The sequence below is a fragment of the Puma concolor genome, chromosome C2 (genome assembly GCF_028749965.1).
Source record: "Puma concolor isolate L17-30 chromosome C2, mPumCon1.1.hap2, whole genome shotgun sequence".
NCBI classification, from domain to species: Eukaryota; Metazoa; Chordata; class Mammalia; order Carnivora; family Felidae; genus Puma; species Puma concolor.
Window position 1 is genome coordinate 89,184 of NC_141675.1, and position 14,488 is coordinate 103,671.

A 14,488-nucleotide genomic window follows, 5' to 3' on the forward strand; every position below is an offset into this window, starting at 1 on the left:
TAAGTTCTATATAAATACAAGGCAATGTTACGTAACTACCTATTGCATAGTTTTAGAAATCATTTTACTAAGAATAAAGGCTCAATGGTAACAAAGGTTCTTACCTTAGCCAGTTTCTTCATCCTTCTAAGTTTTCATATTCCAATACCTTTGAACTTCTCAAAAAAAAAAAACCAAATTAAGACCTAAGGAGTCCCATTCTTCCTCCTCCCTCTCAGAATTAGGACTCCATTAGTTCTTCTAAAGACCAGCCAGAAAGTGAGAATAACACCCAAATTGAGCTCCCTGGCTGAGCCTAAGCAGAATGAGCATAGACAACGTGGCTATGCCTCTCGGCAAGCTTTCTTCTTTGACTCCTCTATCTGGGGAGTGTCACAGGCATCTTACTCCGATGGGAGTACAATGGGAGTTAGGGTCACTTAGAGTTGTTGACCTTAGCAAATGAATACAGGCCAGCACATCTGTGGCCCCAGCATGTTGTCTCCATCAACCCTCCAGTGTTTGGCCCTGCACACTGGGAAGAAAAGACTCATCAGAGGTCCCCAGAGCTTTACTACACCAAGGTTCACGAGTCACAGATAATAAGAGAAACAGCTGTTTCCTACTTCTATCCATTTTAGGACCAGGAGACAGTTAATAGGGTGTTTTTTGTTTAAATTACCTAAGGAATGGAAAGCTAATCAATGTTCATAGGTGAGTTGTTGGTGAATTGCTACCCCAAGTGATTTCCTTAATTAATCACTGCTTAACCCAAATACTAGAATACAAGGTTCAAAGCTCCAGAATTGCACCAGGCAGACCTATACCAACAACCTGCCTGTTGCTCAAGAAATTACCAGGCTCAAAAAACAAAATTAAGCTCAAAATACCTTTCCTCAAACAGGATCTTTATCACTTAGCTTTGCATGACCCATTTTAAAGAAAGCCACATTCCATTTCAAACAGGACTACTGAGGGCACAGTTTAAAACACAGTCCTTGCCTTTAGATGCTTTCACTTTCTTTAAGTCAGCCTCTGAAATGCTTGTGTTCTGTGCTGCATTCTTGAAAACTGTTACTTGTAACATGGCGGGCCTCATTTTTACAAACAAAAACAGCAAAGACGTGTCCAATTAGGGGGCAGTGGATTATGATCAATGCCTGGAGTAACAAGTACTTGTCACTCAACAAGATGAGTTCTGTGGTGTCGCATGAGGTGCGAGTTAGAAATGAAAGCCGCACCACACTTGGCACACTCGTAGGGCTTCTCCCCAGTGTGGGTTCTCTGGTGCACAGTGAGACTCGACCTCTGCCGGAAGGCCTTGCCACACTCGTTGCATGTGTAAGGTTTCTCCCCATTATGAATTCTCTGATGAATAAGCAGGTATGAGCTACACGTGAAGGCCTTCCCACACTCATTACACACATAAGGGAGATCTCCACTGTGAATCCTCTGATGCACAATAAGGCAAGAGAGCTGACTGAAGGCTTTTCCACACTCACTGCAATCATAAGGTTTCTCTGCAGTGTGAATTCTCTGGTGCACAATAAGGTGCGAAAAACAACTAAAGGCTTTTCCACATTCTTTACACTCATATGGCTTCTCACCAGTATGGCTTCGCTGATGCACAATAAGGTTTGCACTCTGGGTGAAGGCTTTGCCACAATCGTTACAGGCAAAGGGCTTCTCCCCAGTGTGGATCCTCTGGTGGACAATAAGGTTTGAGCTCCGAGTAAATGTTTTCCCACACTCATTACATTCATAGCATTTTTCTGTAATGTGGACTTTCTGGTGCCGAGCAAGTTGTGAGCTATAACTGAAGGCTTTCTCACATTCACTGCACTTAAAGGTTTTTTCTAAGGAGTGGATTTTTTGATGTACGGTCAGATTTGAACTCTGAGTGAAGGCTTTCCCACATTTTGAACAAACATACGGCTTCTGTCCAGTGTGGATTCGCTGATGCACAACAAGGTTTGCACTCTGAATGAAGGCCTTCCCACACTCATGACATTCAAAGGGCTTCTCCCCTGTGTGGATTCGCTGATGCACTACGAGGTTTGCACTCTGACTAAAGCCTTTTCCACACACACTACATGTAAAAGGCTTCTGTCCAGGCTGGCTTTTCTGATTTTTAACAGAGCTAGAACTAAGGCTATACCTTTCCCCAGATTCCTGACATTTCTGGTTTTCCTCTACTTTGAAGCTTTCAGGTACATGACAGTCCTTCACTGTCACTTGTCTGAAATCTTTCTTTTCCCTCTTGATTCTCTGCTTCTTTATCAGGTTCCCTTTTTCACAGGCTTCTCCTAACTCAGGTTCTGGAGGATTAACTTTTTGGATTCTTCCTGGCATTATGCAGGGTTTTTCTGCTTCATCACATATCTCAGTTTTTGGAACCAGTAACTGTGGGTTCTTGGTTTCAGCACCTGAAACAATAAACAGAAAGTACAAATGTCAGCTTATTCTGGCCCATGAAAAGAACAGAATCACGAAGTGATAAACATCGGGAAGTATGTGACTTCAGCGTATGTAAAATGGCTTCATCAAAGGAAAAGTATTCCCCCACGCATCACCTCTCCTCTGTAGGTTCTTTTGCCAGGTCTATGCCCTCTCCCACACCTAGAGCAGAATCTACTAATTCATGGTCTTTCCAGCACTTCCACTTACCTCAACTAGACATCTAATCCAGTGCCTCATGCCAGGAAAGTCATCTTCAGACATGTCTCCTGGCTGTCTTAATTGTAAGTCCAGTTATGAACAACACTAGTTTCTCCCCAGGCCTTCTTAGGTAAGGTAAGGCCTTCTTACCTTAGCCAATTAGTGTGAATTTGCTTACAACCCACCAATTAATTAGAGAGAGTCCCTCCCTGGGAATGAAGATCTATGCAACTTAGATTTCTGTGTCAGAGGAAGCTAGATATCAAAGAAAGGATAAGCATGGACAGAGAGGGTCACGCTGGATGCCAAAAGGACCAGCGCAGCTAAGAGCACCCGAAACATTAAGGGTTTATGCAGCTCAGAGGTTAAGAACATGGATTCTGGGGGCGCCTGGGTGGCGCAGTCGGTTAAGCGTCCAACTTCAGCCAGGTCACGATCTCGCGGTCTGTGAGTTCGAGCCCCGCGTTGGGCTCTGGGCTGATGGCTCAGAGCCTGGAGCCTGTTTCCGATTCTGTGTCTCCCTCTCTCTCTGCCCCTCGCCCATTCATGCTCTGTCCCTCTCTGTCCCAAAAATAAATAAACGTTGAAAAAAAAAAATTAAAAAAAAAAAAAAAAAAAAAGAACATGGATTCTGGAGCCAGACTGCCTGGTTTCAAATCCCTGCTCTGCCACTTACCAGCTGCAGGACTCTGGGCTGGTAACTTCTCTGTGCCTCAGTTTCCTTATCTCTAAAATAGGGACACTAACAGTATCTACCTCATAAGACCATGAGATTAACTGAGTTACTCTATGGTAATGGCTGAGAACAGCCATGGAGCATAGGAAGCGGCTCTGTGAGAGTCTGCAGTGACTCTGAGCCTGACTAGTAGTGCTATGAGTCTAAGTGCTGGGGCCCAGGAGCAAAGATGAACCTTAGAGGAGAGGAGTTGTTATGGTGACAGATGGCAACATTAGAAGGGACTAAAGAACAATGTGAACAGTAACAGCTGAATCTTTGTATTAAACAAACAGCTTATGTCTTATGTCATATGAAAGCCTTATGTCAAGGAAAGCTGACCTTCCTAAGATTGAGTCATGGTATAGCCTGCTCCATTATGCCATGAAAACACCAAAACTTCCTGAAGTTTTAAAACTCTGACTAGTTTCCGGCTGCTCCACATTGCCTCAGAACCCTAATGGTGTCAAAAAGAAGTCCTGCAGTCAGCAACACCATAATTCTTTGTCTCCTCTCCACCCCTACCACTCTTGGTCCTGGAATGTCCATCCATGCATCCATACCTAGTGTTGGTAGAGGAAACCCTTCACAGAACTTTAAATATACCAAACTCAGAAACACCACCCAGACAAGGCACATGAAACCAGGGCAAACAGCAATGGGAGGCAAGCCTGCAGTGGAGGGAAGTGTTCCCACTGGTGCTGTCAGCCTAGAAGTGAGCAGGAAAGCTGTGAGCTGCAGCTCATGAAGCAACTGCAGCTGGTCAATCCTGCATCTACACAACATCCCACAAGCAGAGACCAGTGCAACTCTCTAATCTATGAGATGAGTGACTGGGACAGGCACGTTGAGGTACAAAGCAACATGGGGGGGGGGCAGGGAAACAGTCCAGTTTGGCTGCCTGGTTAAGACAACACTAATATGACATTCCCATCACAATCATTCAGATAAGATGGGCAGTGTTGGAAAAAGGGAATGCCTGAGGGCTGCATATAGCAGAGCACTGAATGTAACAACAAATTCAGAAATGCTAGCCTTTTTCCAGTTATTTCTATTCCTACTGTTCTGATGTTTTTCTTAAATCTATTTTTCTCCCTGTAGATTTACTGCCCTTACATCATTTTCTTTTTTCTCTTTATTTTAACTGAAATATAATTAACATAGTTTGATATATTAGTTTCAAGTGTATTAACATAGTGATTCAACAATTCCATACACAACTCAGCGCTCACCACCCTTAGTCACATTTGTCACCATATCTTTTTTCTTATTTTACTTTTTTTCCCATTACCCCTTTCCCCTACTGCCTCTTCATCTGTCCTCTCTTGGTTTTTATTTATGAAAATTTGTGTGTGAAATATTCTGATTTTTTTTTCCCCTGTATGGTTTCATGTCTTTTCTGCTCTTCTTTTGTCCATTACTTTCTTCCATGTTCTCTACTTTTCTTTATCCCATACATCTCACCTAATCTTCCCTCCTAATGTCTCCCACTCTGCTTTTTTTTCCATCTCCTTCTTCTTTCCTTTAGCACCAGCCATCACTGACACTGGGGGCCTCCCATCCCCATCAAGCATCTCTCCAACAAAAACCAAGTCTAAGAATACTTCAGTCTATGACCTCATGATATTTAGATGAGGTCTAATGATATTTTTTTTTTTTTTTTTTACCATGATATTTAGAACACGAGAAAGACATGAAAGATTAAGATGGATGGGGATTACTGGACCAATTAGAATAACAGAAACAAGTCTTTATATGTACATCATGCTTTATGTCAAAATTATTACAGAAGCGGATACAACTTAGGCCTACAAGGTCTTCATGTAGTGGCTACCTGACAGTTTCATCACAGGGATAAAGTAAGAGCTAGGATCTAGGCCAATGCCCAGGGTCTAAGAAAAGGAAAGAAGGCCCATTCTGTGTACTCAAGCTCAAATCCCCTTGGGTTAATTAATTAGCCATCGGCTGAGAACCTGTACCCCTGGCTTGTTTGAGATGCTATTTTTCCTCTTTTGGATCTTGAAAGATTACTGTAATCCTAGTACAGAAATTAGTATAGAAATAAACTAAAAACATACTTGTGATCAACTAGAGCACAAAGTAATAAGTTTTGAAATCAATACTTTTCTTTCATTTTTTTTTTAATTTTTTTTTTCAACGTTTATTTATTTTTGAGACAGAAAGAGACAGAGCATGAACAGGGGAGGGTCAAAGAGAGGGAGACACAGAATCCGAAACAGGCTCCAGGCTCTGAGCTGTCAGCACAGAGCCCGACGCGGGGCTCGAACTCACGGACCGTGAGATCATGACCTGAGCCGAAGTCAGACGCTTAACCGACTGAGCCACCTAGGTGCCCCTCTTTCATTTTTTTAAAAAGAAGAGTTATGAAATGCTATATAAGCCTGCCATCTTAGCTGGTGAATGTGTTCTGACATATGAAAGATAATTTACTAATTTTGTATGTCATTACAAACTCATTAGACTTACAAAAGCCATGTGCTTATCTAGGTTATAAGTGTAATTATTTGTAAATCTAGCTACTTAGGTGTTTGAAATGTTTTAAAAAATTGGATATATTAAATTTGAAATTTAATACATTTTATATATTTTTAAGAAAATAGAAATAAGGAAATTTTTATATTGAAAAACATGATATGTAGGTGGAACAAATCTTTTAAAAAGTACAAAATTTTCTTTTTTTTAATTTTGAGAGAGAGAGAGAAAGAGAGAGAGAGAGGTGTGCACCTGAGCAGAAGAGGGGCAGAGAGAAAGGAAGAAAGAGAGGGAGAAAGAACCCCAAGCAGGCTCTGCACTGTCAGTGGAGAGCCCGGCAGGGGGCTTGAACTCATGAACCATGAGGTCACGGCCTGAGCTGACACCAAGAGTCAGACACTCAACAGACTGAGCTACCTAGGTGCCCTGTTTTAAAAAGCTTAAAAATTTAATCTGTAAAACTTGAAGCTTAACTAAACATGAATTAAAGAAAAAGTACAAATATTCTCATTTTTATAAAAAAATTTTCTAGATGTAGAAGTGAAATAAAAATGAGTTAGGTTTAAATGCTTAAAAACTTGGCTTTAAATGTATAAACTTTAATGAAGTCAATATTAGTTAATACATAGGAAACTGTAGATAAAACTCTCTCAGATACTAATAGCTCAGTAACACATCAAAGTTTCCAAAGCACATTCATGTATATTATACAATTTTGTCATCAAGATGAAACTAGTCTTTCACCTGTGTAGGAGCTTAAAAAAAAATAGTAAAATCTTAAAAAGGGCAAGACTGTGTCTCATTCAGTGTATCGCCAACACCCAACACACTACCCAGCACATAGTAAGCATGCCCCCAACAAATCCTGTATCTACTGAATCAGTACACCCAAGTTGACAGAACAGGAAATGGAGGTCCAGAGAGAAAAGACTCATTCAAGGTCACAGAGTTATCAAAAGCAGGAGAGCAACTACACTCAGATCTCTCTCTCAATTCCTAGAGCTCATATCCCTGCTGTTACCTACAGCTATGCAAATGTCTGGCAGCACAAAGAAAGGTAAATCTTGGCTGGGAACAGGGTCTTGAGGTAAGAGGCAGAGAAGGAACAAAGTCACCATTCCTAGTATATGGGTGCCACTGCTGGAGTTCAGACACTGAATGACTGATAAAGCAAGGAAACAGGAAAGAAGGGATGATACATCAGAGAGAATGGAACAGAGAGCAGAAAGTGGGCAATAGAAGCTGCTGAGAGTTAGGGGGAAAGATTAAGGAACAGATAAGAAAATGAAAGGTGGTAATTTTAACCTTCCCCACAACAGTGGTTTAAGAAAGTGAGTAACTTGGTCAGCCTGAGGAATGGGCTAGGGACCAGAGTGGATTCAAAATATTCAGGCATAGCCCTGTACCCAGCTGACATAGAATGTGAGTGCCAGAAGGGCCTTGGCAGTCATGCAGGGATTACTTCTACAACACAGGACCCACAGCTACCATATTCTTGGCCCACAGTTACACGTCACTTTTTCATAGATAAGTTTCTTCCACTGCTTGTCAGATATATCCTGAGTCCCAGCTTAGAGAGAAAACCAGGTGATAAAACCATGAAGACCTAGCTTTGAACATCAATATCGCTGACACAACTGTTCAAAATCCTCTGGAATCTGCATAAAGATCTATAAAAACAAAACATCTCCAGGGCATTTCCTCAAAATCACCACAAAAATTGACCCTTCCTACTTTAGCTAGCTTTTCTTGCAGGCTCACTGACCTATAATAAACACAAAGCATATGAACAGGATGTGTCTCCATGTATGAATAGATATGAAACAATAAATGGGATTAAAAGGTGAATTTGGAGTTTGCCTGTGTTTGTCTGGTGTTTTAAGACCGTGTGCAAAATATGGCATTTCCTGTGACAAATGCATAGGCATCTTTCACCATTCTATTATCCAGCTTTCCCTGATGGTTTCAATACCTCAATACTCTTATGTTTTTCAAGCTGGGAGACAAGACCACCAGTCTCTGAATGGATTCTGAGAAACCCCAATGGTCAGATTCTGAATCAGGGGTTGAACCTTACCTAGAGAGGTCATGTTCCCATGTGTCTCCAGTATCTCACTCTTGGCCAGAGTCCCTGATAATGAGCAGGTGCCAAGGGCTGAGGCAGGAGGTGCCTCCTGTGTTGCTTTCAGGACTACAGCCATGTTCCAGAACATGTTTGGATCCTAGAGACAAGTAAGCACAGGTGGATTTCTGAGAAAATTGTCAATGGGAAGCAGTATGATTAGTTTTAAAGATGAGAACATAAAAGTACCTATTCCTGGACACCATAAAAGATTTTTTTTTTTTTACATTTTTTAAACTTTTTTTTTTTTAATAAAACAACAAAAACAGAAAATAAAGGCAGTCTTCTCTGATCCCCAAGGTGAGTTAGGCAGAGAATCAAGCCTGTGACTTTCTTCTCTATCTCTTTGATTTCACTTCACTGGCCACTCTGGCATCCAAGCCTGACTTGCTAGTGGGTGCATGACAAAAGAGCAACACATGGGGAGATGTTCCAGGGTAGAGTTTTCTGAGGTCTAAAGACCAAAGAAGCAAGGTTATGATCTTTGGGGAACCTCAGCTCATCTGGCTAGTGATAGTAAGGAATGTTTCTGAAAACATCAAGGGCCACTGTATAGTGTATAGCCCCACTACTCAAAGTGTGATCCATAGACCACTATCATCTGGGAGCTTGTGACAAGTGTAGAATCTTAACCCAGACCTCCTGAATCAGAATCTGCATTTTAACAAGACCTCCTGGTGATTCCTATGCATATTAAAATTTGAGAAGCATATGTTAGAGCTATCAAACCTTGACTAGAGTCACCTGAAGAGGGTTTTGTTTTTTGTTTTTTTAAATCTCAGATGTCTGGGTCCCAGACCAAGATTCTCCTTTAACTGGAATCAAGTATGGCATGAGCATCACGATTTTATAAAAAGCTCCCCAGGTAATTCTGTGCAGCAAAATTTGAGAACCACTGATTTACAGAAAGCAATAAATGTCCCATCAGTCAGAAGAGACTGTTTCTACTACACACCAAAGGACAACAGACTTGAGCCCTACCCTGAAAATAATACTCCAGGTGGAAGCAGAGGAACAGTTCCCTCTGAAACCACTTGAGGTGTTCAGGTCTCTCTTTCCTCCCTCCTCCAAGACTATTATTTACCTTTTCCTCCTGTTCTGATATGACAAGGCCTGTCTGGGGACTTTCCCCAGGAGCCCAGACTTTGATGTTCTCCGAGTGCACTTGTTGGCTAGATGCCTGACCTAGGAAGTTTTCTTCCTCTTCCTCCTCCTTTTTCACTGTCACTGAGCCCCAGGGGGCTAAGGCCATGGCCTCTCTCAGTTCTGCAGTCATCGTCTCTGCTCAGGAGGGGAACTCTTATAGCTGGGGGCTGCCCAGCAGAGGTCAAGCCCCATCTAATCTTTAAGTTTCTTCTTGAGTTTCTTCTCAGGGCCAGGATGATACTGTCTACTGAAAACCAGAAAACATTGTTAGCATCAAGGAGAGGTGTGCCTGGATGCCATTAAGCCTACTGTTGCCCAGTGCCTACACAGTAGCCACAGCAGCAAGAGTCTGCTCTGCTCTTCCCTCATAGGATAGAAAGGGTTCAACGGCAAACATGTAATTTGTTCCCATCATAATCACATTACAAACAGCTTTATTTAATGTTTACTGATTTTTCCCCTGATTATAGAGTTAACGTATTTTTATTATAAAACTTGAAAAATACAGAAAATAATGAAAAAAAATCAACCCTACTCCACCTCCAAAAAGGTAACTACTGTATAGCACAGAATTTAAGACACTTCTTTTAAGGGCAAACCCTCAACCACACTAACAATTATGACTTAATAAACTTCTTGTTTTTAACTATGGACATATATATATTTTCACAATTATCGCCATGGGTTTTTTTTTTTTAAGTAGGCTTCACACCCAATGCAGAACCCAATGCAGGGCTTGAACTCGTGACCTGAGCTGAGATCAAAAGCGGGACGCTTAACTGACTGGACCAACCAGGCACCCCACCATCATTGTTTTGTTGTTTTTCTTAAGAAGGACTATTACAACACAAAGAACTTTTTTAATTGCCAAAGATACACAAGAGCATGAACTAAAGAAACTCAAGAAAAAGTTTGACAGTCTAGACACCAACATTTAGAGATAGATGGTCACCTCTGGGTGATGTAATTACAGATAGTTTTGAGATTCTTGTTTGATGTTTACTTTTTCCATTTCTTCCAAATGTCTTGTATTACTCTTAAGATTTAAAAAAAAAAAAAAGATGTTTTGGGACACCTGGGTGGCTCAGTCGGTTGAGCATCCAACTTCAGCTTGGGTCATGATCTTGTGGTTCATGAGTTTGAGCCCCGTGTTGGGCTGTGCTGACAGCTCAGAACCTGAAGCCTGCTTCAGATCTTGCCTCCCTTTCTCTCCACCCCCCCCCACACACTCTCTCTCAAAAATAAATAAAAACATTAAAAAAAAAAAAAAAGACGTCTTATGTTGCCAGTCTTCATACTTATCACTTTTAGTAGGTATACAATAACCTACTGGTGTTAATTCTATTGTTCTCATCCAAAAAGAGTCAAGAAAGAGAAAAAATATATAGAATCAAATATATGCCCTACATACACACACGCACACGGTAGTTATCAGTGGTTTCTCTGCATTTCCAGATATGCACACCTTTACACATACTGCTTATTTTCCCAAAACAGAAATTAGAACACACTTGTACATTTTTCAGCAACTTGCATTTTGTTTTTTGAACTCAATGTTTTTATTTCACATAGTATTCCACAGTGTTAGACCTTTCAATATATGTACATACAGAGTTACTTCATTCTGGCATAGTATTCTAAATATAACTTCCTTAACCAATACTATTTATAAGCCATTACTTTGGTAAAAGGAATTCTGATCTTTTCCAATTTATTTTCTTAATAATTAATGTTAAATTTTTTTCTGTGCAAATAGCCTTTTCTTCTGCTGAATTATTCCTTTAGAATTGAGGGATACTAGTTCAAGCATTGACATATAGCGCTAAACTGCTTTCTAAAAGGACCACATCAAATCACACCACCACCAACTTAACCATACCCCTTTATCACACCCAAGCCAGCGGTCTTTGCTGAACATGTGAGAAAAACAATCTTACTAGTTTAGTTTATTACGAATAGATAAAATTTGTCTATTCCCCTTCAGATGTTTTACTGGGGGGAGGGGGGGGAAATGCCAAATTTTACTAAGTCTCCTTTTGCTACTATTGAAGTGATCACATACTTTCTCCTATGTCAACTTATTAGCAATGTAGTGTGCACAATTTCCTGAATAACGCAATAGTACTTCCACTCCTGTAACAAATCTCGATCTGGATGATTATTTTTCCTATGACTAGCTGAATTCCACCAGGCGGAAAGGCCCTTAACATTCATTTCACCTGTGTATAAGCAAGACCGCCTACTGTGAGTATTCTTACCCGCCTGCTGACCAAACTCAAATCCGCCTCCAGCCCCACACAGCAGAGTCCCTTATCAAGAGATTCCCTTTCAGTGTCCTTTCCCTCTTTCCCAACGTGGCAACCTACCTCCCCCACCTCCATACCGTAAGCCCTATTCCCGGAGTAAGCCTGGCCTCTGGGGCTGTCCGTGTCCAAGCTCCCCCAGGCCAGACCCCCGGTAGGCTGCAGCCGTGTTCCCGAAGTAGAGGGACGCGGAGCCCGCCGGGGATAGACAGGCCTAGGCCCCAAGGGAAGGTCGCGGCGGAGCGCCCCTCTAATGGCCCCTTCCGCGCCTGCAAGGTCCGTGCCCAATCCCGCCGACCCCACTCACCGTGCACCGCGGAAAGGCCGGGCCAGAGCTCGCGGGCTCTGCAGCAGAACATAGGCAGATCATGCGCCCCTCGCCTACCGGTGCGAGAACAATGACCGGACAGGAAGTGCCTGGAGACGGGCTTCCGGCTTCCCAAGTCCCCAGGCCGGCCTCTCTAGGAATGTCGGAGGTGCTGTCTTCTCGATAGGTGTCCAATATCGCTGCGGACCAGGGATGGGAATAAAAGTAAGTAGGAGGGTGCAGGTGGACTGTGGCCCTAAAGCCTCAGGAAAGGGGACATCCCCTGGCTCGGCAGTGGTTGAGCGAGGCGTGTACGCAGGAGCCTGAAGCTACAAAGCATTCGTCTGTAGAACGCCCTGATAATTTTGCCCCAAACGTTTTATTTTGAAAATATCAACAGTACAGAAAAGTTTAAAGAATGGTACAATGAGTACCTGTATCCTCCATCTGGACTCAACACTTGCCTACGTTTGCCTGATCTCTCTGTATATACTGAAAAAAAATTTTTGAAAGTTGTAAACATCAAAACACTTCATTCCAAATACTTCAATATGCATTCTTTCATAATATTCTCCAAACGTTATACCACCATTACATAATGGTAAGAAAATTAACAATTCCCTAATATCATCTAATATCCAATCATATTAAAACTCCCAACCACCCTAAAATATATATTTCGTAATTTTGTTCTTCCAAATCAGTTTCACGCAGTGCATTTGGTCATGGTTTTTTAGGGTCTTGTTTTACCTTTCATTTTGAGTTCAACTCACAGCAAGTTGGAAAAATAATACCCTTCCCCCAGTTTCCCTCAACAAGTACAACTTACATAAGTGGCTTAGTATAAAAATCAGGAAATTGACACTTGTACATTGTGTATACTTCTACTTTTTATCACGTGTATATTTGTGTAACCACTACCACAATCAAGATATACTCTTTCAACACCACAAAGACCTTCCTAAGTGTTACCCTTCCCTCTCCCTGCTGTCCCTTCCCACCATCCCCAACCTCTGGCAACCACTAATCTTTCATCTCTATATAGTTTTGTCATTTTAGATTATATAGAATCATACAGAATACCTTTTGAGATTGGATTTTTTTTCACTCAGCATAATTTTGAGATTCACTTGTCATTGCAGCATTAGGTCATCCCATCTTATTGTAGAGTAATAAGTATTCATGGTATAGATATAATACTGTTTTAGCCACTTGTTGAGGCTATTTAGGTTACTTACAGATTTTGACTATTACAAATAAAACTGCTATGAAGTTGTATACATGTTTTTCTGAACATAAGTTTTCATTTCTCTGGGATAAATGCTCAGGAGTACAAATACTGGGTTATATCATAAATGCATGTTTGGGTTTTTAAGAAACTGCCAAACGGGGTACTGACTGAGCATCTGACTCTTGACTGACTCAGGTCATGATCTCAGGATGATGGGATTGAGCCCCGCATCAGGCTCTACACTGAGCATGAAGCCTGCTTAAGATTCTCTCTCTCTGTCTCTCTCTCTGTCTCTCCCCACCCCCCCAACCTCTCCCCCGCTCAACATGCTAGCTCTTCAAAAAAAGGCAGGGGGCGGGGGGGGGGGGGAGGCTTAAAAAAAAAACAACTGCCAAACTGTTTCCAAGAGTGTCTGTACCATTTAACAATCCCAGCAACATATGAGATCCAGTTACTCTGCATCATTGCCAACATGTAGTAATATTATTTTGTCCCCTTTTTCTAAGCTATTCTGATAGGTGTACAGTGATTTTTAACTTTTATTTTCCTAATGGCTGATAGTGAACAACTTTTCATTTATTTGCTACCTATTCTTTGGTGAAATCTTTACATGTCTTTTGCCCACTTTCTATTTGAATCTATTTATTATTGGTGGGTTTTGAGATTTTTTATACAGCCTAAAAACAACTCCTGTTGGATATATGGTTTGCAATTATTCCCCCCAAGTCCGTTATGTCTTGGCACTCTTAAAGTTTCTTTGCAGAGCAAATTAATTGTGATGAGGTCTAATTTATCATTTTCTTCTTATGGACCCTGCTTTTGATATAAGTCTAAGAGTTTTTTGCTTAGTCATAGTTCCTATGTACGTATGTATTTTTGCTTATGGATATCTAATTGCACCAGCAGCATTTGTTGAAAAGGCTCTCTCTCCTCTACTAAACTGCTCTTCTACCTTTGCCAAAAATCAACTGGGCATTTGTATGAGTCTCTTTCTGTCTTATGGCTCTTTAATACCTTTTAAAAACAACCTCCCTTGGGGTGCCTGGGTGGCTCAGTTGGTTAAGCAACCGACTTCGGCTCAGGTCATGATCTTGCAGTTTGAGTTTGAGCCCCGTGTAGGGCTCTGTGCTGACAGCTCAGAGCCTGGAGCCTACTTCAGATTCTCTGTCTCCCCCTCTCTCTACCCCTCCCCTGCTCATGCTCTGTGTCTCTCTGACTCTCAGTCTCTCAATAATAAATAAACGTTAAAAAAAAAAGTTAAAGGGGCGCCTGGGTGGCGCAGTCGGTTAAGCGTCCAACTTCAGCCAGGTCACGATCTCGCGGTCCGTGAGTTCGAGCCCCGCGTCGGGCTCTGGGCTGATGGCTCAGAGCCTGGAGCCTGTTTCCGATTCTGTGTCTCCCTCTCTCTCTGCCCCTCCCCCGTTCATGCTCTGTCTCTCTCTGTCCCAAAAATAAATAAACATTGAAAAAAAAATTTTTTTTTAAATTTAAAAAAAAAGTTAAAAAAAACAAAACAAAACAAAACCTCCCTTGT

The 14,488-nt window shown here is 41.6% G+C and overlaps 1 protein-coding gene across 3 annotated transcripts; it reads right to left on the reverse strand.

Moving 5' to 3' along the window:
• Positions 1-324: 324 nt before the first annotated feature.
• Positions 325-13,242, reverse strand: ZNF35 (zinc finger protein 35). Of its 3 annotated transcripts, none has more exons than XM_025913279.2 (4): positions 11,724-13,240; positions 9,052-9,357; positions 7,923-8,067; positions 325-2,405 (listed from the first exon to the last, which is right to left on the reverse strand). In XM_025913279.2, exons 2-4 carry the CDS (start codon positions 9,241-9,243, stop codon positions 1,159-1,161), a joined length of 1,584 nt encoding a protein of 527 aa, XP_025769064.1. In that variant the 5' UTR covers positions 9,244-9,357; positions 11,724-13,240; the 3' UTR covers positions 325-1,158. The 3 variants fall into 3 exon arrangements, with proteins under 3 accessions (XP_025769064.1, XP_086576390.1, XP_086576391.1); XM_086720264.1 differs by having other exon boundaries at positions 9,052-9,360; XM_086720265.1 differs by lacking the exon at positions 9,052-9,357 and having other exon boundaries at positions 11,724-13,242.
• Between the last annotated feature and the right edge of the window lie 1,246 nt (positions 13,243-14,488).

Bases quoted from the DNA above. Each gene is read 5' to 3' on its own strand.
- ZNF35 (XM_025913279.2), bottom strand. From the start codon at position 9,243: ATGACTGCAGAACTGAGAGAGGCCATGGCCTTAGCCCCCTGGGGCTCA. The intron at 8,068-9,051 runs GTAAATAATAGT...ACTTGTCTCTAG, and splicing joins TATCAGAACAGGAGGAAAAG to GATCCAAACATGTTCTGGAA. The intron at 2,406-7,922 runs GTAAGGTTCAAC...TTATTGTTTCAG, and splicing joins TGGGAACATGACCTCTCTAG to GTGCTGAAACCAAGAACCCA.